The 21,727-nt window shown below is 46.3% G+C and overlaps 3 protein-coding genes across 5 annotated transcripts in view; 1 reads left to right on the forward strand and 2 right to left on the reverse strand.

Moving 5' to 3' along the window:
* SURF1 (SURF1 cytochrome c oxidase assembly factor) lies at nucleotides 1-10,993 on the reverse strand. The gene is made up of 9 exons (XM_075905948.2): nucleotides 10,851-10,993; nucleotides 7,590-7,671; nucleotides 7,023-7,150; nucleotides 6,523-6,605; nucleotides 3,705-3,896; nucleotides 3,252-3,324; nucleotides 2,687-2,849; nucleotides 1,869-1,950; nucleotides 1-708 (listed from the first exon to the last, which is right to left on the reverse strand). The coding sequence occupies exons 1-9, from the start codon at nucleotides 10,902-10,904 to the stop codon at nucleotides 642-644; spliced, it is 924 nt and encodes a 307-aa protein (XP_075762063.2). The 5' UTR covers nucleotides 10,905-10,993; the 3' UTR covers nucleotides 1-641.
* Nucleotides 10,989-18,183, forward strand: SURF2 (surfeit 2). Of its 3 annotated transcripts, none has more exons than XM_006123729.5 (7): nucleotides 10,989-11,146; nucleotides 13,480-13,634; nucleotides 13,865-13,968; nucleotides 15,384-15,572; nucleotides 16,451-16,602; nucleotides 17,627-17,718; nucleotides 18,002-18,183. In XM_006123729.5, the coding sequence occupies exons 1-6, from the start codon at nucleotides 11,069-11,071 to the stop codon at nucleotides 17,708-17,710; spliced, it is 762 nt and encodes a 253-aa protein (XP_006123791.3). In that variant the 5' UTR covers nucleotides 10,989-11,068; the 3' UTR covers nucleotides 17,711-17,718; nucleotides 18,002-18,183. The 3 variants fall into 3 exon arrangements, with proteins under 3 accessions (XP_006123791.3, XP_075762067.2, XP_089629043.1); XM_075905952.2 differs by having other exon boundaries at nucleotides 11,009-11,146; nucleotides 13,349-13,634; XM_089772917.1 differs by having other exon boundaries at nucleotides 11,030-11,146; nucleotides 13,451-13,634.
* SURF4 (surfeit 4) overlaps nucleotides 18,002-21,727 on the reverse strand; it is a 23,728-nt gene continuing 20,002 nt past the window's right edge. The window contains exon 6 of the mRNA XM_075905951.2: nucleotides 18,002-21,009. Within this exon, the coding sequence (XP_075762066.1) occupies nucleotides 20,743-21,009 (267 nt within the window). The 3' untranslated portion in view covers nucleotides 18,002-20,742. The remainder of the gene's footprint in view (nucleotides 21,010-21,727) is intronic.

Below are 21,727 nucleotides of genomic sequence, written 5' to 3' on the forward strand. Positions count from 1 at the left end.
CATATATCAAGAGCCCTTTATAAATCTGCAATCCTTGCACTGTAACATGCATTCTTAAAATAATCCTGAGGACCTGATTGTTTGACACAAGTGGACTTTAAATGAGGAATTTCTAATCATTTCCACAATCATGACAGGCATACTCAAACTAGACATGCTGTCTCCTTATGATTGATAAAGCATTTCCTGAATTATCACCTTGCAGGCAACAGTAGCCATCAATTTGAAATTAGTGCCCCTTGTAAAACAGGTAAGGCAAATGATGGCCTAAGCACTACCCAGCCAACCTCATCTAAATCACACTTTCTCAATAAGAGTTTGTTATAATAGTAGCAGTTAACTCCTGGGAATCTAAAGCTCCGTTTTCACTGAGTAGCTAGAATCATGATGCCGGAACATACGGATTTCTTGTTCAGAAGCTGATCAGTTTAGGCCAGTTCATGAGCTGCACTGATTTACAGAGCAGCATAGCCACAAGCAGCACTTGAGGAGCCAGAGCCAGCTTGGGATGAAGACTCAAATAAACCCTGCAATTTTGAACTCTGGTTCTTTCACAGCCGGAGCACTTCCTTCTCTTTGGGTCTTCCAACAGCTTGGGGTCTTGTCTGTTGCACTGGGGAATGATCCACAAGGACCTTCTCTCAGAGGGGTATTTTTTGTATGAACTTTCTGTACCACATGTAGGATGTTGCAGCACACAAGCCATACCTGCAAATGGGAATGGAAGAGCCAGTCAGAAAGGAAACAAAAAACAGGACTATGTAGCCCTTTAAAGACTAACAAGATAGTTTATTAGGTGATGAGCTTTCATGGGCCAGACCCACTTCCTCAGATCAAATTGTGGAAGAAAATAGGCATGACCATATATACCAAAGGGATACAATCACAAAAAGTGAACACAAATCAAATTCCAGAACAGAGGGGAGATGGAGGGAGGAAGGTAAATGTCTGTGAGCTAATGATATTAGATACTGATAGTTTTCTTGGGTCTGTCTTGAAGAAGATGGTTTCTGGGTATTCATCTGGCTCTTTCAATTTGTTTTTTTATTTCTCCAGGTGGGTAATTGAGGTTTATAAATGCTTGGTAGAGATCCTGAAGTTTCTGGTCTCTGTCAGTGGGATTAGAGCAGATGCGGTTGTATCGAAGGGCTTGGCTATAGATGGTGGATCGTATGGTGTGTTCTGGATGGGAGCTAGAGGCATGAAGGTAACTGTATGAGTCAGCAAATTGAAAGAGCCAGACGAATACCCAGAAACCATCTACTTCAAGACAGACCCAAGAAAACCAACAATAGAACACCACTTGTCTTCACCTATAGCCCCCAACTTAAACCCATCCAACACATTATCAATAAACTAGAACAGGATACTACACTCCGAGAGGTTCTGGGAGACAGACCCATAGTCTCCTACAGACAATCACCTAACCTCAGGATGATTTTTACGAACAACCACAGGACATACCACACTAATACCAACCTTGGAACTTTTCCTTGCTACGTAGTCCTGTTTTTTGTTTCAGCTAGATTAGACTAACACGGCTACATCTCTATTGCTACAGCTTCAGTGGGTGAGACACTTTTGCAGCTGCAGAGCAGTACAATGTTGTAATCTGTGTTAGTGGAGCATCTGCCATCAACAAGTGTCCAAGCATTTTACATGCGTTAATTAGGCTCATTTTACAGATAGGGAAATGCAGAAAGGCTTAGTGATTTGTGCCTGACCACAAAGTGAAGCAGGAGAAAAGCCACGTTTTCTAGTCTCTCACTTTCAACCCTCCCACAGACATAACATGTCAATGTTATATGAGGGAGACACTTCAAATTCTGGAAGGAGAAGTAATAATAAATGCAGGCCAGGTACCTTACCAGGTTATTACGTACTGCATATGTTCATTCCTCAAGGTCACTCTTGTCTGGCCTCCAATGGGTCCCCCTGGGACTGTGCTCCCTATAAGCATTATATAATATATCAGCTTAAAAACATGCCTAAAGCAACACTTAGCACAATGTGGTTTCGGTCTACGAGTAGGGCTTCAAGGGGCTATGGTAAAATAAAGCAATAGGCTGCATTGCACCTGACTGTTCTAGAATCAGAAGTACAATGGGGACAGTCTCTCCCCCATCCTATTGCTTATTGTGTCCACAAGGTTCTTGAGCTCTGCAAAACCTACGGCTATTGCAGACAGTAAATGGTAAATGATGTAAATGGTATTTGTGCTGTAGTAGCAGTATGTAGAACAAGTGCTGTGTTTCTTCCTGAGCCCATACACATGAAACGTGTTTTCATACATACATGGGTGTTGGCTTGGCCACTTGCTCTATGAATGAAGGTCAGAGCATAGAATTTTCATATTGAGCTGTCACTCTGCCTTGCTGAAAATCTTCAAGACAGTAAACGTGGCAAAATACAGGAAACAAAGATGCAATATCTCTGTGCCCAACCTACTGTCTTGAAATGCCTAAGTTACTAGGGCTATAAAAAGAGTACTGAAGTCTAAAACAATTAATGAATGAATACCATTTTTACACTGAAAAGAATAAGCAAGGTGATTATGTCAGCGACTGCACTAGGACTCACTTGCCTCCTACAGGTTTCAGAGTAAGAGACCAGTCTCAGACTGAGCAGGGGAAAGGCCCATGCAAATTGGACAAAAGGCAAAGAATTCGCTTCCCCTCTGTCTTACTGAAATCTGCATCGATAAAGATGGGCTCAGCACCAGTCACCCTCGCCATAGCCTCTAGGTCACGATAATGCCAGCGGTTCTTTTCTATGTTGTTTTCAGGCACAAAAGGCTTCCGGGTTTCTGACAGCCTCACCACCCCAATGAGGTCTATTTCATCTCGGATCTAAAGAAAGGAGGGGGAAAAAAACCACAACAGGATTTCTTTGCAGCTCACACCTTTTCAAAATTCACTTGGGCTCTGGTGAATATTTATCTGGGTCATAAAGGCCCAGGGATGGGAGAACTGGTGGTGCAGCAGGTTAGGACAGAGGTGTGTGTGGTGTAGCAGGAGAACAAGTCAGTATCAGTTTTTCAGTTTAAAAAACCACTACATTCATCCAAGCCAGTGAGGGAAAAAAGCCCATCTGCTTTGAGAAGTAGAAGGTATCCTTCCACTTCAAGATATTGCATAGTCACATGACCTACTTGTGCCAAATACACAGAGAAGCCTTACTTGGCATATTTAAAGCTTGTCCCAGGGAATAACAGAGCAAAGCTCTAGTTTGTGAGGCTTTATTCCTCTTACCTGTCCTTTCAGTCTTGTCTCTGGTTTCACCCTCTTTTTAGGGACAAATCCTCGATTGACTAGAATTGTGATCCTACAGAAAAATGAAGAAAAGAGGAAAAGTCCTTCATGAGTAAAAGAAGAGTCCCACCACCTTACTCTACCTCCTGAATGATTCACCAAGGAGATTAGAAAGCCATGCATTTGGTGGCTACCTTTCAGCCTGCTAAATGTTGAGGATTATAATGGGTTTTACACGTAATTAGAAGACAAGGCTCAGCGGCCCTACTGGTTATCAGGAAGATCCCTATAAGGGGAAAACTAATGATTTATACAAGAAATCCAACTGCTTCAATTCAGCCTTTGGAGGGGAGGAACAAGCTGCATGCTCTTCAGGGTTTCACTTGCATGGCTTTAGCACTGCAGTAGTATGCTATGCACATGATTTGTTAGTTAGCATCTGAACATACTCACCCTAGGTCTGTGCAGTAGAAAGGAGTAATGACATTTGCTCCACTCTCTGGATTGGATGTCAGGCTTCCAGCTTCTCTGGCCTCTCGTTCAGGATTCACCAATGAACGAGGCAAAATATACAGCTCTTTGGAGTGGTCAAAATACCCTCGGACCTTTACAGACCTGTATTCCAGCTCCTTCAGCTCCACGGGGCTGCAGGGAAACAGGATGCACTGAGATGACAAATGCAATTAGTTATGTAATTTCACTTAGGATTTCTCTCCTTCTGGTTATTCCCTCAAGGACAATTTGCAAGGTGGCAAGTAACGCAAGGAAGGAAGGCACCAGCAACAGTGAAAAAAAGCGTGTTGAAGGGATGGGGGAAAGGGGATGGTCATTGTCCCCGAGATAAGCAGTTGGCTTCATAATTAGATGGCACAAGAGAAAAGGTTACATCAATTCATCGTACGATCAGTTAGCAGTATTCTGACTGTATCCACAGATGCAGATCGCCTCCTTTCCATGCCACTTGCAGCCAAACAAGGTCCTGCTAACACAACATGAGAGATTTCCCTTCCTTTTTCCACCCCCAAACATGCACATATTGGGAGTGTTTTCAGAGTCAATATTGGATGGCCGTTTGATAACAGAACCCTTCTCACACACTGCTTGACTCCATCCGACAAACTGTTTCCATGCTCAGGCAGAACCCAGGTACTGTGGGCATGATCCAAAGCCCTCTGAAATCGATGGGAATCTTTCCAGACTTCAGTAGGCTGTGGACTGAATCCCAAGCACTCTCTCTTCTTTTAAGTCCCTCCTATGCAGTGTTTCTTAAACTTTTTAAGACCAAGGAACACTAAACAATTTCTTTTAATGGGGAACACCAAGGATTTTTGTTGAGGGGAGAAAAAAAAAAGAAGCATGGCCCTTTTAAGGACGGCCATTTGAACTCTATTCTCTCCAGATATGGTGACCATATTTTCTGAACCAAAATTAGGGACACATTACCTACACCCCGACCTCTGTTTACTATGCCCCTGACTCTCAGGGTCAAGATGGACACACGATCAGAAGTAAAAGTAACCCCCTCTAAGAACTTTTCCCACCATCCTCCTATCCATAGGGGATGAGTTTGGCCCCCATCGAACCCTCTCTCCTCTGGTGCTGATCTCTCCCCTGCAGGTGTCTGCCCTTCTGCTTCACCCCCAGAATCCCCTGGCACCTGCACCTTCTCTTACCCCTGCACCCTCCTGGTGCCTCCCCCTTCTCTTACTGCCCCTGCCCCCTTGCCCTCTTTCTTCCTGATGCCCATCCCCTCAACACCCTCTGCCCCAGTTCCTCTCATGCCCCTCTGTGCTCTTGCACGACTTGCTCCATCCCCGCCTTCTGCATGCCCACCCCTCCTTTCAACCCTTCTCCCAGCACCTCCCCCTCCCCTCGCTTCCTCTTGCCCCCAATGCCCTTCCCCTCTCCTCACCTTGTCCCCTCCACCCTCCCACCCCCACTGACACCTCCCCTCCCTTTTCCTGCCCTTTTCCTCATTATCTCCAGTTGGCCCCCTGGCATTTGTTTCTCCTCCACCCTGTGCCTTGGTGCCTTTTTTCTTTCTTCTCCTGCCCTGCCCACCCTCCCCTCAGCACAAGTCCCTTCCTCTCCCACCCTCCTTCCCCCTAGTTCTCTCCAAGCCCCTCCCCCACCTTCTGCCTTCCAGTTTGCGGGGCTGGAGTCTGTGGTCGGGCCCCAGAAGTCCCCGCAGCCCTGGCCCTAGCTGCTTCCAAGGCAGGACTGCTTGTCGGGCCTGGAGCTGGGCCGCCTGCAGTGCCAATGTTAGCGCTGCATTCCAGTCCCCGCACTAGCCTTGGCTCCCATTACGAGGAGCAACAAGGGGTGGGGTGGGGGATGAGAAAGCCTCCACCCTCCCAGATTTGGCTTGCGAAGCGCAGCTGTGCGAGCAGGTCTGCACATTGCCACTTCCCCAGCGGAGTGGGAAGGGGCGGGGGAGAAAGGGCTGTGCACAGAGCGCATCGGTAGAGCCCCAATGTTCCCCACTCTGCAGCGCTCCAGCTGGGACTCTGGTGGCAGCTCCCAGGAGCAGCTTGCTGGGTTTGACCCCCAACCAGCAGCGGTGGCAGCCACCTGTGGATGGAGGAGGCTTGGCTGGCGGTGCACGGCAGAGGTAGTCCCACAGTGGGAGGGAAGGGCCACGCGGTGGGGGGAGAGGCTTGCTGGACAGCAGCGCATGCTCCATGGAAGCTTGGCGCTCTGGACACCGTGCGCCACTGGCAGCGGCTCTGGCTGCCCGCGCAAAGCACCAAGGGAGCCGCTTATGTGCTGGGTGGAGGCGGGGAGCTGCTGCTGTATTGCGCTAGCGCTGGGTGACTTTAAATCCGGGACTGTCCCGGAAAGAAGGGACGTATGGTCACCATATCTCCGTGGCACACCTCTGACTGCCTGTGTAAGAAATGCTGCTCCTATGATCTCATCCCTGGCAATACCTCTAATAGCTTCCTACCCAGAGGATTATCCTGTGCATCGTTCTTGTCTCAATTATACTGCAAGCTCTACAAGCCAGGGACCTTGCCTTTTCACACGTCTTTAATGTCCTGAGTATATTTTTGGCACCCCATGATGCCTCTCCCAGGGACATGTTCACAGTTCCTATTTAAAATAGTGGAACTACCATTTAACTTCGCTCCTTGCTTGTCCACATTACTTTTTGTGGCATTCCTTCACTTGTACATTGTCTAGTAAGCCTCCTGGAGCAAGGGCCACTTCAAAAGTTCCTAGCTCATCATTGGAGCCACATTAACAGTAACAACTCAGCTCCCACACTTACTCTATAGGAAGAGGAGTGGGCTCTGATGCTACTCTTGACTCCAAATCTGCTATCAATTTTAGCTTCCATTTCCGACGCTGGACCTAGGAATGAACAGATGTGCAAGTATTAGCGTGCAACAGTGTCATATACTGTGGAGTTGTTTATAACAAATTCTTTCAAATTTGGAAAGGAAATCCATCTCATCGTCAGGACTTTTTCCTCCATCATTGGTCATGCTGGTCTATTACAAGAAAGGTTATGATATGAAGAGAGATTACTACATTTTGGCAAAGAAAAAAAAAGTACTGAATCATGAATTTAAGGACAATGAATTTCCCATCCTAAAACATGCATGGACTTTACCAATAGACACAAAGGAAAAAAAAACCAAGTCAAATTTGGCCTTTATGTTGTCACTTACTAAGGCCATGTCTTCGAGTGCGGTCATTCTGAACAGTTTCCACTCCTTCCTAAGTACTCAAATAAATATCTCAGGAGAATGAAATGGTGGCATTTACCTGCCATGTACCAAGACAAAATGTGGTGATGGGGATCAGTAAAAGGCCCCATTTGAGTAAGTCATCCTCTTCAGTTTTACCAGAGGCTGCTGAGGAACTTCTACGTCTGCAGGGTCTCAAGCAAATCTCTGGAATACATTATAATGAGAAAGGATTTGTGCAGTAAGGACCCAGCTAAATTCCGGAAGGATTTGCACCATCAGAAACGGAAAGTGAACGTGCTCCAAAGCTACCATTCTATTGATGGAATGTTAGTCAGTTATTTTATTTACATTTGACAATGTATCTATTAATAAGATACTTGGAGATTTGCATTGTCAGAAAACTTTATAGGTAGTTAACCTTCCCAGCATTCTTTGGGGTAGGTGAAAGAACTCAACAGCTTTTAATTACATTGAATCCTAATACTTTTTAAGCACAAAATAATTACCTAGCAGAAGCTGTTCCTCTTTTCACTCTCTCCATACCAAATATTGTTGCAATGCAGCACATGTACAAGGCTACTAAATTATGACACCTTCTGGAATAAGACAAATAGGGAGTAGGAGCCAAAAAATTCTTCCTTACCTTTATTTTGCTGAATCAGACCAGAATGTGCTCTAATAAGAGGATATCCAAAAAATTTGTTTCTGAGCAAACAGTTTGATATCTAAACAAAAAGACAGACATCTTGTAGCCATTCTGCTTTAATAAACAACAATGGTCCTGTAGCACCTTAGAGACTAACACAAATACATAAATAGCATCATGAGCTTTCTTGGGCAGAACCCGCTTCTTCAGATGACAAAGATGGAGCAAGGGGCACACAGTTTGAGATATAAAACAGAAAAAGAGGGGAGAAATGGAGAAGAAAGAAAGGGAAAAAAACCTGTCAATTAAAGTGTCAGTGCTAAATGAGGCTAATAGAGTAGGATGTACATGCCTGATACTTACCCTTTGATGTCATCTATTTTGCAATTAGTCTCAGATGATAATGGTTGTTATAGTAACATTACCAAATAAGAGAAAATGGTATTCTTTTTTGCAGGGGAAATATTTTGCTAGATCTCATCTGAACTATTATCCCTAAATCATTCTAATTTAGATTACAATGTAAAGAATTTAAAATCAAATTCCAACTGTAGGCATATAGTTCAATTAAGACTCCTTCATAACATTCTGTATTAGAAATCATAAACAGCATCCTAATTTGTTCTCTCTTAACTCTAACCCTTGCTATAAATTAGGGATATAAAATCCCATTTACTTGGTTAACCACTAAGGGCTATGTCTACACCATGCTGTTTTGCGCAAGAAATATGCAAATGAGGCAAAGCATGGAATATCACCATGCCTCATTTGCATAATTAACGAGCACCTGCTTTTTGCGCAAGAGGCTTTTGCGGAAGAGCCACTCTTCCTGAAAAAAGTGGAAAAAGGCTCTTGCGCAAGAGGGGGGCTTTGCGCAAAAAGGAGCCGTGTAGCCGGCTTCTTTTTGAGCAAAAGCCTCTTTCACAAAAGTGACTGCTCATTAATTATGTAAATGAGGCACAACGATATTCCATGCTTTGCCTCATTTGCATATTTATTGCACAAAACAGCGCAGTGTAGACGTAGACTAAATGTAGCATTTAACCCAGGCCTGGGCAAAAGATGATTTGTGGGCGAGAGCCTCAGCCGGTTCCCTGCCTGCCCTGCCCTCCCCCTGCTTGACACTCTGGAAAGCCAGCTGCAGGGCCACCTGGGAGTTTCTGAATGCTGACAGTCTGGAGGGAGGGGAGCCAGGCTTCTCATGCTGCCCCTACCCCAATAGCACCCATTGGCTGGTTTCACACAATAGCAGCTGCCTGCTTGCAGGACAGGCAGCATGTGAAGTGACCCTCCTCCCTCATCCCCCCATACATCATTCCATTCAGACCAGTAAACATGGCTTCTGCAGCTCCCCTGAGAATATACAGGGGTTGGAAAGCAGGGCCCCTGGCTAAGAAAACTGCTGGGCTGCTGGCTGGGAGCCAGGTAAGGTCTCCCAACCAGAGCCTGTCTCTGGCGCCCCAGCCTCTCTCTCCCTACCCCATGTAACTCAAACCTTCTGTACTCCTGCCAAAGCCCCTATACACCTTCCATACACTGCATCCCCCTCCTACAACCTGCTCAGGTCACAACCCCCTCTCAGACCTTGCACCCCAATCTGCTGCCCCCAGCACAACTCAAATCCCCGCACCCTGTCTTGCACTACTCCCCTGGTCACAACCACCTCCTAGGCCCAGCACATTCTCCTCCTACATCCCTCCCCGGGACCAGAATTCTCTCCTGCATCCATACTCAACCCAGACCCTGCACCCCATTCCCCTGTCCCAGGTCACAACCCAAATTTCTGCACCCCTACCCCAGGTCATACTCCCCTCCCAAACCCTGCACCTCCACCTCAACCCAGTCCTTTGCCACAGGTCACAATCCCCTTTTCACCCAAACTCCCTCACAGGTCTCTCACCCCAATCCCTTACCCTACAACCACTTCTGCAACCAACCTCCATACCAGACCCCCACACCTCCTCCATTAATATAATGGTAGAGTGTGGCCCTCGATCACTTACAAAATTTTTGGAGTTGCCCCCCCATGAAAAATTATTGCCCTTACCTGGTTTAACTGGTTAACTAATTAAAGGGGGTTGCGTGGTCTGGAGTGCCTCATTCCATGACAGGACCCATGAGGCTGGAGTGGGCCCCTGCCTGTGGTAGGCAGGTAGCTGTTCCAACCCCCAACGGGTAACCCTTAACTGGATGATGCTTAGCAGTTAACCTTTCACATTCCTAAATATAAATGTCATCAGAGTTCTGGTATTTCATAACTTTGGATCTTCATTAAATCAAATGGCATATTACCACTTAACAGCCACGGCCAGATTCAAATAACTTGTCTCCTACCAGCAATACCATGTTGATTAATAACACACTGACAGCTGTCAGTCTTTATTGGTCAAATTTTAGAATTAGCTTCATTTAGATCTGGATGCTGCTGATCAATCCCTGACAAGAGGTCCCATTTCTCTCTGGCCTTCTGTCATCTCACAAGCTCAACATCGAGTTTACAAAAATAAAACACAAAACCTTCCAGAAGTGATGGCATTGACTGCAGATGCAAGCAGAGCAACTAGGATGTGTTCAGCACTGGCCTAGGCTCACAGGAAGTCAGAAACATTAACTAAACACTTAGGAAACACACTGTGTGGTTGATAACCCTGCAGTAATAAACACTTAGAATTTAATGAATCCTCAGAAGATTTTGGAACGGATTAGAATGCTGCGTGACTTTTCAGTGACTAGACAGATGGAGAGTCGTTGACAGCCGCCATTGTACACGTTCCCGTTTGCCAGCATCTGACGAACTGGTTTTACCCACAAAAGCTTGTGCCCAAATAAATCAGTTAGTATCTAATGAGCCACAGGGCTCCTGGTTATTTTGACCTTCCCTTTTGCGATGAATGATCCTCTCCCCTCCCCCGTGCATTGTGTTTCAATGGGACATTTTAACCCGCTGGAAACAGGCCACGTGTCTTGCACAATGAAACACTCCCCCCGTGATCCCACTAGGACAAGGGCGGGGGAGTTTTTGGGGGTCGGGGGCCGCTGACCCACAGAAAAGTCAGTCGGGGGAGGAGGGGGACGCACACTCCGTGACGTGGCCCCCGACTGAGGAGAGACATTCCCCTCACACGCCCGAGGCTGGGCGGGCTCAGGCCGGGGGGGGGCAAAGGGGCGGGGCCCGTCTCCCCCCAGCCTGCAGCGGGAGCGAAGGGCGGGCAGCCGGGCACCGCCCCCTGAAACCCCGCCGCAACCCCGCGGCTTCACCTGGCAGCTGAGCCTGGGCGGCAGCCACAGCAACAACCGGCTCCACCCGGCCATGGCGGTGGGGGGGGAGGGAGATCCCCTCAGCGAGTTGCCCCGGGGTAGCACGCGCCCGCTTCCTCTTCCGGCTCCCACCGGAAGTGGGAGGGTGTCCGTCCGCCCGCTCTTCTCTATGGTTCCGGTTCCAGGCTCCGGACTTCCGGCTGACTCCCTGCGTTGCCATGTGCGAGGTGCCCGAGGAGGTTCAGCGCTTCCTGCAGCAGCACCCGGTGCTGCGCCTCGTCGAGCCGGGCAACAAGGCAAGCGGGAGGGGCGAGAGGCCCCGGAGGGGGCGGGGGGTCCAAGCCGGAGGAAGTATGAGCCTGGGGGAGGGTTCCCCGCTAGATCCCGCCCGCGGTGCACAGGGAAGGGGTCCGCTGCCTCCTCCCTCCCCTGCTGTGTGTGGGCTCGATGCAAGTCAAGGCGATTTAAGTCATTGCTTCACCTCCATTTCCCACTGCTGCCACCTCACCCATTTATTCAAACAGGGGTGCGAATCTGATCACTAAACCATGTTAATTGACAGCTCAGGGCAGCATTTTACAACATCGAAGAGGGTTACACCTCGTGTATTTTTTTAATTTTTTTTTTTAGGAAATGGTACATAATACTCTTTGGCTACGTCTAGACTGGCATGATTGTCCGGAAATGCTTTTAAGGGAAAAGTTTTCCGTTAAAAGCATTTTCGGAACCGAGCGTCTAGATTGGCACGGATGCTTTTCCGCAAAAGCACTTTTGGCGGAAAAGCGTCCATGGCCAATCTAGACGCGCTTTTGCGCAAAAAAGCCCCGATCGCCATTTTTGCGGAAAACAAATCTCAGCTGTCTACATTGGCCCTTTTGCGCAACAGTTTTGCGCAAAAGGGACTTTCGCCCCAACGGGAGCAGCATAGTATTTCTGCAAAAAGCACTGATTTCTTACAGTAGGAAGTCAGTGCTTTTGCGGAAATTCAAGTGGCCAATGTAGACAGCTGGCAAGTTTTTCCGGAAAAGCGGCTGATTTTCCGGGAAAAAACGGCAAGTCTAGACACAGCCATTATGTGTGCCGTGCAGCAGCAGTACTTTAGGAATAGTAAAAACTAAATTACACACACAAACACAATAGTACTTATATTTTATTCAACTAAATCTGAAATGTTCCATGAATGTTTCACATTTGCAATCGCAGCAATCTTCTGAGTTGTTGGCTGTCCTTACACTTTTTTTTAATTTTCAAATTTTATTAACTCAGACAGACAAGTCATCAGAACACTAACTCTACAGTATCCTTAAAACTTCTACAACTAGCTCTCTTCCCCAATACCACTGTCATTTTTATGCAGCTCTGATGCCAAGTTACCAAAAAAGCTAAGATTGGCTGTTTAGAGTGCACTTAATTTTGGAGTATGCCCCATTGAAAACAAGTGTAGGATGGGGTTCCTTTTGGAAAGCTGACTTCTGATGAAGTAAAATGGCACCACCATTATGGTCTGTGGCTATAATGTTCCAAAATGAGGGGTATATATAAAAAAACAAAATGACAGTGGCAACTGGTAACTCTAGATTTCTTAATGCCACTTTCTATACTGTATACTCAAGTGATAGATTCTAAACATAGTTAACTAATTAAGCTATAAGAATTAGCTAAGCTAAACTTTTTCTTCTAGCAATATCTAACAGAGCAAATAGCTTGGGAATTTACTTGTTCAGTCACACATACTTTAAAAGGCATAGAGGGAGTCTAGAATAATGATGCATTGCAAAGTCGATCCACATTGTTCTTCAGACAGATCCACATCATTTTCCTCCAATAAGCAGTTTTCCTCATGATGTTTCATTCTTGCAGCTAGCTCCTGTATAATCTTCTCGCACTGCTTACACTTGACATCCTTTCCGTTTTTTACCCAGGGAACATATTTGTTCAAACTATTCCCAGACAGGGACTCTTACACCCAGGAGTCATGACAGTTTTTCTATGGCGAAAGTATAGAGGAATATAGGAAGCTGTGTGTGTGAAGAATAATGTCGTCCCTTTTCCTTTCCAGTCCACTCCATTGTTCCTTTCTATGCTGCCTCTGTCCTTTCCTGTATACTGTGTCTCTATCTTTAGACAATGCCTTAACTAATTCTGCCATGTTTGGCTCATGTCCACTACCACAAAAGCACAGAACAAAAACAGTCCTATCTAACCTGTGTCTTTGCACATTTAGTCTGCTGAGAAATAGAAATTGAAAGCCCCAAACTTTGAAGAAGCAAGAGCTGGTTGTTAGGCTGGACAGACTAGAGCCATTAATTCATGTTTGTGAGACTGTGAGTGTATGTGTAGCATGTTTGTGATAAGATTTAATTGTAACTGTTATTTTTAAATGAGAAATTAATATTGATGATTTAAAAAAAAATAGAATCTGATTTAAATAAAAAAATCAGATTTAAATTAAGAAACCTGATTTTTTTTTTTAAATCATTGATTTCTATTTATTGCAGGGAAGGTCACTTGGTGGTGTTGGAGCCAGGGAGGCAGAGTGAGAACTTTATGCCTAGCCTAGGAGCTGCAAAATCACAGGGGCCTTTGCATTTCTCCAATAGGCTGTTTTCTTCTCTTATGGGCTGCTCAGGTGAGATGCAGGTTGACGGGCCATGAGCTGCCATGTCGGATGCCGGAGCTGCAAGCTTATACTAGTGGCAAGAAGTATCTGAGACTGATAAAGACAGCAAGAGCATTCGACTACAGCGAGTTTGAACCACACATTGTGCCCAGTACCAAGAATCCGTGCGTGTCTATTTCTTCCTTAATGGTCACTTGGAGCTCTTGCTAATATTAATTGCATGTTGAATGGGGGTAGTGATACCCGAGTGTTTAAGTGGGTCAACATCCTGTGGGCTGGACAAGCATTTGTAAAATAGAGTTGGGAGCTATGTACTCTGAACTGGCTACTTAGTGCAGAGACTCTAAAAGTTATTTTATTTAATAACTTTACTAAACTCTCATTTATTCTCTAGCCATCAGTTGTTTTGCAAGCTCACTCTCAGGCACATCAACAAGCTTCCGGAGCACGTGCTGCGTCATGTCCAAGGAAAACGCTATCAGAAAGCGCTGAAAAAATGTAAGTGCCTCTCTCATTTTCTGTCACGTTTTTGCTCTTTCCTTTCTGATGATTTAATGCGCTCTTCCGCTTAGCATGTGTAGAGTGTTTGGAAGTTATTCTATAATATGGTAGAAACAGAGCAAGGCCTTTGTATGCTTCTTCTGGCCAGCAGGGAAAAGTGATCTTAAAAGTAGAGATTAGTAATTTCCTTTAGGAAACAAACTGGAGTGTCTACTGTAGAGTAGCAATTCTTTACACGCTTTAATTCAGGGATTGTCTTGTAGACAGGTTTCCTTCCATTTGTGATCCCCTAATATCCTTGTGGCAACTATCACTTGTGCTGAAAATATAATTAGAGAATTGTCTACTTTTTTAGCTGCCCTTAAATACAATTTTGCACCAGTTCCTCTCCATTTCCAACTGCTAAGTGACTAGCCACTTATTAGAAGAGCACAACTGGAGAACTTCTTGGACTTCACTAATGTAAACCTGCATAACAGCTTGAACCTGTGGATAATTGTTAATGCTTAAGACAAATTTAGTCTGGCTCTTAACTCGTGTTCCTTGTAAGCCGAGTGCTTGGGCAGCCACGCACAAGAGATTCAGATGCCACCCAGCTAAGTAGCGGACCGCTACAGCTCCCTGCATGTGCTTCTACTGGTGGTGCACATAACAAAATTTACTGCACACACAGATGGAAAAAATCAGAGGGAACATTGCTCTTGATGTAGTTTTGCTTCATCGAGAATTGTTATGTTTCAGCATAGTTGTGTTTCGTCAGCAAAGGGACTGGGGATTGCAGGTTATAGGTGCCAGTGTTCACCTTCAGATAACCCAGTCAGATCCTGCCAGGTCAGTAGTGACTAAATGTTGGCATCTGATGGCTTCCTGATGGCCTCCATGAAACAAACTGGCATATCCCAGTCCAGGTTCTAGTGAGCAAGTAGCCACTTCATAAAAGCCATCTCCCCTGCAGTCACAGTGTCCTTGGATATTACTGGCATTCTTATCAGAGAAGCCAAGTCCTGAATGGACCAGGGAGGCTGAACTAAGCTGCAGCCCTCATAGTTATCTCCCAGTACGAGTTGAGGCCGTGTGTGTGGAAAGCTAGTGTTGCTAGTGCTGGTGAAATACTGCCTTGATGGACTCCAGTGTGGAAGTCGGTTGAGCTTGACACCTTTCACAGTCAACGTACACCCTCTATGCTGCCGCAAGAAAGAGAACTATGGGGAGGTGTGACACAAGTTTCAGCTCTCGGTCCGCATTTGTGTGCTTAAAGTCTCTCTAAATCTGCTTATAGACGGGGTTTGCATTTCTGACATTCTGCCTCGTACCATGCTCAGTTTCTAGTCCACTGTGTGTGTTAACAAGACTACCAAATTCTTGAACTGCTTGCATTGTTTGTGAATGAGCCCTGCCTGGTTTATTGTCAGATGAGGAGTGCCAGAAGGAGGGTGTGGAGTACGTCCCTGCCTGCCTCCTGCAGAAGAGACAGCGGCGGCGGCGAGATGACCAGGCCAATGGGAGCAGGCAGCCCTGCAGAAAGGGAGAATTCTGGGAGCCTATGTCCAGTGAAGAGGAAGGAGAGGACACCGATGACAGCATGAGTGACCTATACCCATGTGAGCAGGAACTTTGGTGTTTTCTAACCGTCTTAAAGGGGCTCTGTTTCTGTTCCCCATGCCTCCTGCTTCTGGTTGGCTTATCAGCTGGGAAGCCACGAAGCCAGCTTAATTTAATGTCAGATCTGTTGGCAGCATGGAGGAGAAAATCTATTGTTGGTTGCAAAGCAAAAGAACAAAATGCTGGGAAAAAGAGATGTGGCTTTTCCTTTGCTAGCACTGGAAGGCAACAGCAGGACTGGAGCAGCCAGTGCTTTTACTGAGGTTCTTCCAGCAGGGGGAAACATGAGGCACATCTGTATGTGAGAAGGTGGTGATTCTTACGCACAAAATCCAGACTGGGCGGGAGTTAATCTTCTCCAGATCTTCGTTGTTAAAACACCACTTGCCACTGAGACAGAGATCGTACAAGAGGAGGTGGTCACCTCAGGACCTGCCGGAACCTGTGTGTTCACAGGCGATTTACCTTTCCCAGAACAGTGCTGGAGCCTACAATCCCACCCACCCTGCAGAGGATTTCCTGCAAGGCACAATGGATCCCATGGAGTTCCTGTCCAAAAGAGACTGGAACAGAGGTGGGATTGTAAGGCTACAGAAGTGTGTGCACTGAATACCCCCTGTAGCTGGGCTAATAAAGGTGCTGGATGGTTACTACTGAAATACTGGGGTTATATGTGTCTTCTAGGTGTCTGGGTAGTAGTGTGCTGTCTGGGTATCGAGGATACTCAGCCCTTGCTTAGGAAAGGGCTGGAATCTGGTACTTCAGTTTGACAAAGTCACCTTTAAGAAAGTTGTCCCTGAAGCCCTGAGAGTGAGACTGAGCCAAAGTCGCAACCAGTGTACAGAGGAAACTGATCCCACGTTGGTTCTTGTTTTAGCTGAACTCTTCCCAGAAAAAAAGCCCACGGTGCAAGGCAATGGGGAAGGTGAGAATGACTTTGTGACGGACAGCGAGGAAGACGTGGCCAGGCCCGCAGAGGAGAGTGAGAAGATGGAGGAGCCCAGACGAGCTAGCAAGAAAAGAGGAAAGGTGAGTGCTGTGCTGCTATGCACAGCCGCATCAAGGGGGAGTGGTTGCAAAATCAGATGTGATCCCCTCTGTGTGAGGAGCATTACACTAGACAGACTGTTAGACCAATGATCCATCTGCTCTCTCCTCTAAGAGGGGTTGATGCTAGAAGGGGTCAGACAGTATAAAATCTTGTGGAGGCTTGTCTCTTCCTGAGCCTGGAAGTCAGTGACTGGCTGAGACCCTGGAGTACTGGGTTTCTATTCTTTATCTCAGCAAGGGTAACTGGGGATGTTGTTAATGCCTGATGCTGCTTTTGAATCCTACTCCTCGCTGCCTCAAGAATGGAAATCTTAGACCGAGGAGACAGAAGTGCCCTTTGGTCCTTAATGTATTTCTGCTAAGCTCCCCTTAATTGATCCCTTTTAGAACAAAAAGGCTGATAAGGTTTAGGCTGGCTCTTGTTGCCCATTCTCGGTGCTCCCGATTCTGCCTGTGGAGCTCCCCTTAATTGATCCCTTTTAGAACAAAAAGGCTGATAAGGTTTAGGCTGGCTCTTGTTGCCCATTCTCGGTGCTCCCGATTCTGCCTGTGGAGCTCTTCACCTGTTCTTGGGACACAGCAGGAATTCAGGCCCTGAATGTGTAAAGTGGGCCTAAGTAACCTCCTTGCTGAAGAAAAGGATGATTGTAGAAGACAGCCCAGATGGGAGGAGATGGATTTCCTGTCTGTTCTTCCCCTGGTAGGAGCAGAGGAAGGCAATGTCATTTTATGGCTCAGTTCTATGAGGTGCATTTGGTACAGACACGGTGTGTGTTGGAAGAAAGGGAAAGGACTTTAAACAAGGGCTATGGGGAACTGGAGGCCAAGTCTTGTCCTTTACTAGCCTCGTGTCCTCAGTGATCAGGACTGGAATTGTACTGACATTCTCAGCTTGAAAAACAAGCAACTTGGTGGGACTTTTGGCCCTGACCACATGTGGTCACCTGGGCCAGAGGCAGGGAGCGGTTCCTGAAAAGACAGTGCAACGTTTCTCTCTCCACAGCCACAGCTGAGTTCCTTAAAGAAGAAATTTAAGAGTCACCATCGAAAACCCAAAAGCTTCAAGGCGGCAGCCAATGGCAAATAAACTTTTCTGTAAGTGTGAAATACTAGTTGGCTGGAGCTAGTTCTGTAGCAGGGTCGGTGTTCTACACAGGGTCAGGTGGCACAGATCCTACCAAAATGTCTGATGTCAGACCTTGCCTGAACTATTGTCAGGTTCCAGCCATCTGTTTCGGATGGGGTGGGATAGGGTGTTCAGTAAGCTGGAGCTCAAATTGGGGAGGGGTTCTTAGGGTTGATTCTTGATATAAAAGCCACTCTGTAGCACTTCTTGCTGAAAGGATTGCCATTTTTATTCCATTTCCTGTCCCCACAGGAATCTGCTACCTGTGGCATAGAGGATATTAATACGCCAAAGGGAACACCGTCCCCAACAGGGTCACCAACCATGCACTAAGGCTGGATACAACAAAGATGCCAAAGTTTTATTTTGATGGTTTCCAAAAATCAAAACATTTTCAAACACAACTAAGATACAAAATACAGCATAAAATGAGATTTTATACCTATTTCTTTCCACAAAGCAAAAAAAAAAAAAAAAAATTGAATTCAGAACACTTTGCAAAACCAATTGGTAGATGACATCCTGCCTTTGAGGGAGCATTCCTATGGTGGGAGAAGTCACTGCATCAGTTTTGGGAAAGATGTGGTACAGCAGTGCACATGAGATACAGCTTAGCCCTTTTGCAAAGGACATATTGGCTAAGAAGCCATGGCTTGGGTATTGTACAGTCAGGAAGAGAGCAAAGGAATTTTTCCTAAACTGGAACATGCTTTTTGTGATGCCTGAACTTCCTACAGGAGAGAGGACTTTCATGTATCAGTTAGTGTCTGAGAGTCCCTCTTCCAAAGTGATTGAGCTCCTTACCTGGCCAGGATGAGGGAATCAGCTATAAGTTAGTTTAAGGGGTAGTTACAAGACCTTTCTACCTTTTAACTTATAAATACTTGAATCATCTGCCACAGCTGGAATGTTTGAAAGACTATTGCTGCAGAGAAGGGGAACTGATGTTTTCTAATCAGTAACTGCAGGGTGAAAGTCAGTCTCATTCAATACAGAAAGGGTGTCAGAGAGGAGGGTCTACTTTCCTGCACAATGAAGACACAGGCACTGCAAGAGCCATTGAGGCAAAACTGTTACCAAACCTGCTCTTAAAAAAAGGCCACACGGGTAACTCTTTAAACCCTCCTGATTGCAAATGAATTTAAGGACTCTGTCCAGTGAGCACCCCTCCAGTCTCTGCAGAGGCCATTCTCCCTTAGAGTGAGGTAAATGACAGAACATTCTAGGTGGCTTCTTCCTAAAATCCCACCTGCTGAGAATCCTGCTTTTCAGGGTGAAGGCAAAAGTGTTAAGTTGCACTGTCCTGGTCAATGGGCTTAGCAGCATTCCTGGGGGAGGAAAGACCAGGAGCTGGCTGCCTGCCTGCCGGAGATGGTGAGTTGTGCTGCTTTTCCACATGGGGATGTGAGCAGCTACTCTGAAGGGAGCCCCTGGTGCAAGAAATCAGGCCAGTTAGCTGCTAATTAAGGTCACAGGGCAAGAATCCAAGTTAGTAGGACTAGTACAAACACCCCTTTGCTGCAGGGGTGGATGAGAGGTGTTACACTGCTGGGACAGTCAGAGCCTCTTTCCCTTCAACTCAGTTAAACTAGGGAATCATTTTCTCCAGCAAAATGCACAGGTGATGATTAACTGCTTGTTACTTTCTCTTCCCTCCTCCCCCCCCAGCTGTTAAGACACTGCCCCGTAGGTTCCTCATTAGAAGTCTTTGAGGCAGGTGCCATTTGAGTCATAGGACCTAGACTCAGCACGGTAAGGCAGCACGCAGCTGATTTTTGCATACTATCTAGTGCAGGAACAATGAAGTCTGCTTGGCCAAGTGTTCTCTCCTCCCCCAGCCCATGAGTATGTGTGTTGGATGCCAGAGGTGCATTTCCATGAGAGTTCTGTACTTGCAAAATTTTATTTTTCACTGAGCAACAGCATCTAACAAGATGGCAGAAATGGATCAAAAAAGCAAAGAGTGCTGCAGGCTGGGAGATCAGACAGCTCTGAACCCACTGCTGAGGTGATGTGAACTTACATGCATTATGAAATGCTCAGCATATGAGCATCTGCTTTTCAGTGCCAGGAACAGGGTCTTCCACAGCACCACAAATACTGGTTCCACCAGCTTCTGCTTCAATTGAAAGAACCTGGAGCCACCTAGCTAAATACTGGTTGGGTGCTGAAAGGAGCTTTGTGGGAGTCGGAGCCTTGTTGGATGGGTGGGTGAAAAAATGCTGAAAGGATTGATTTTGGCACACTTTTGAAAATTGAAGTCTTGAGACCGTTCCTACTAACCTGCTTGAAAGAGTTAAGATGTTAGAAGCAACATAAAACCACTGCTACCCTCACTCCGGAACAGAAATGTGACATTCCATTTTCATTGCAGGAAATGCCGCTCCCCGCCTTTCCTCACCTAGAGAAGGATGCAGCTAGGTCTGACATTCCTTTTCTTCCCTCTCTCTGTCTTTGGGTGTGGAAAGGCCTTCCCCTTGCTTAAGCCTGGGTATATAAAATACTGTAATTTTTTAAAAACCAAATGTCTTAACTCTCCACTTAAACAATGTTCTAACTTGTGGCTGGATTTTATACACACAAGAGGATTTTTAGTTCAAGGGGAAATAGGGAATTCACTTGATAGTTAAAAAGGAAACTGAAAAAAATAACCAAATAGCACACTGAATGATACTGCTCTGGATGTGCTCACAGTACTTTAAATTTAAAAGCCATTACTGAAGTACTCATTGAAATGTGGATTCCTGGGGTTAGTTCCAATTCTAGGGAGTTCAAAGCAATAAGCCTAGGCAGTGTTCCTGGAGGAAGTAGGATTCATCATCTATCATCAGGTTACTGGTGCCACTGTAAATTAAATTCAAGACATCTGTGCCTTTAATGGGAAGGTAGGGGATGGGGCAGGTATATGTAAAATGCTGGCAGTTTTTGTTGAATCCACAGAGCATCAGTCCTGGACCTAAGCTGTTGTGTCCTGGGAAGCTACTCTGCTCCCATTACCACTCTTTTTTCTTCTCGTCCATGGAGACGCCACCAGGCCCCAGCGCCACCACCAGGAGAAGCCCTCCAATGACAGACATGGTCTGGAAGAAGTCATACTTGAGGAAGTCATGCATGGGCTTGTAGGCCGGGATGGTCCAGAAGGCATTAAAGTAGATGTTGATGGCAAACAGCCAGATGACCAGAGTCAAGGCAGCCAGCTTGGTCTTAAAGCCAATTGCCACTAAGATAATCAGGGCTGTGCCCACGATGTTCTGGAGAATCTGCAACAGCGGAGGAGAGAGGAGAGTCAGGATTACACCTAGCTCTGTCAGGGTAGGTCTACATATAGAGCACGGCATACTCAGCATAGGTGCAAGTACAGGAGGCGCCTGAGTTCTGACAAAACTCCTGAGTTCCCGTGCTTACAAAAATGGTTAAGTGCAGAAGGGGCCGAAAACCCCGGACTTATGTTCTCAGCCCGCATTTACGACAGTACGTGGCGGCTACCATAAATGAGGGTTCAAGTTATGACACCCCTGACTTGCAATGCTTCCCCTGGAACCAATTGTGTCATAAGTCGGGGCCTCCTGTAGCACAGATAGCAAACCACAGCTGATGTGGGTTGAGTGTCTTACACACCTGAACACCCAGGGTATAAATCCTATATAGCCCTTGCACACCCAAGTTGTGCCTCCCGTGTCTGCACTGCTAATTTTAGCTGTGTCGTGTCCTGTGATCTCCCCCTGCCATGCAGAAAACATCTGGCAGCAGAGAGCTGTTGGAATCTTTCCCCACAGCCAGAACCTTTCATGGCCGGGTGTACGTATAGAGGGCCTGTACCCTGCATGCTGCCTTTGTATAGGCAGCGCCTTAGAGAAATATGCATGTAGGGAGATGTAGTCACTGCAGCATCCAGGTAAAGACAATTCAACAGGTGGCCATGCTACAGATAACTTGCCCCAGTCTATTGCTAAATTATCTGACATCTGCTCTTCCAGT

The sequence above is a fragment of the Pelodiscus sinensis genome, chromosome 23 (assembly GCF_052426305.1).
Source record: "Pelodiscus sinensis isolate ZL-2025 chromosome 23, ASM5242630v1, whole genome shotgun sequence".
Taxonomy (NCBI): Eukaryota; Metazoa; Chordata; order Testudines; family Trionychidae; genus Pelodiscus; species Pelodiscus sinensis.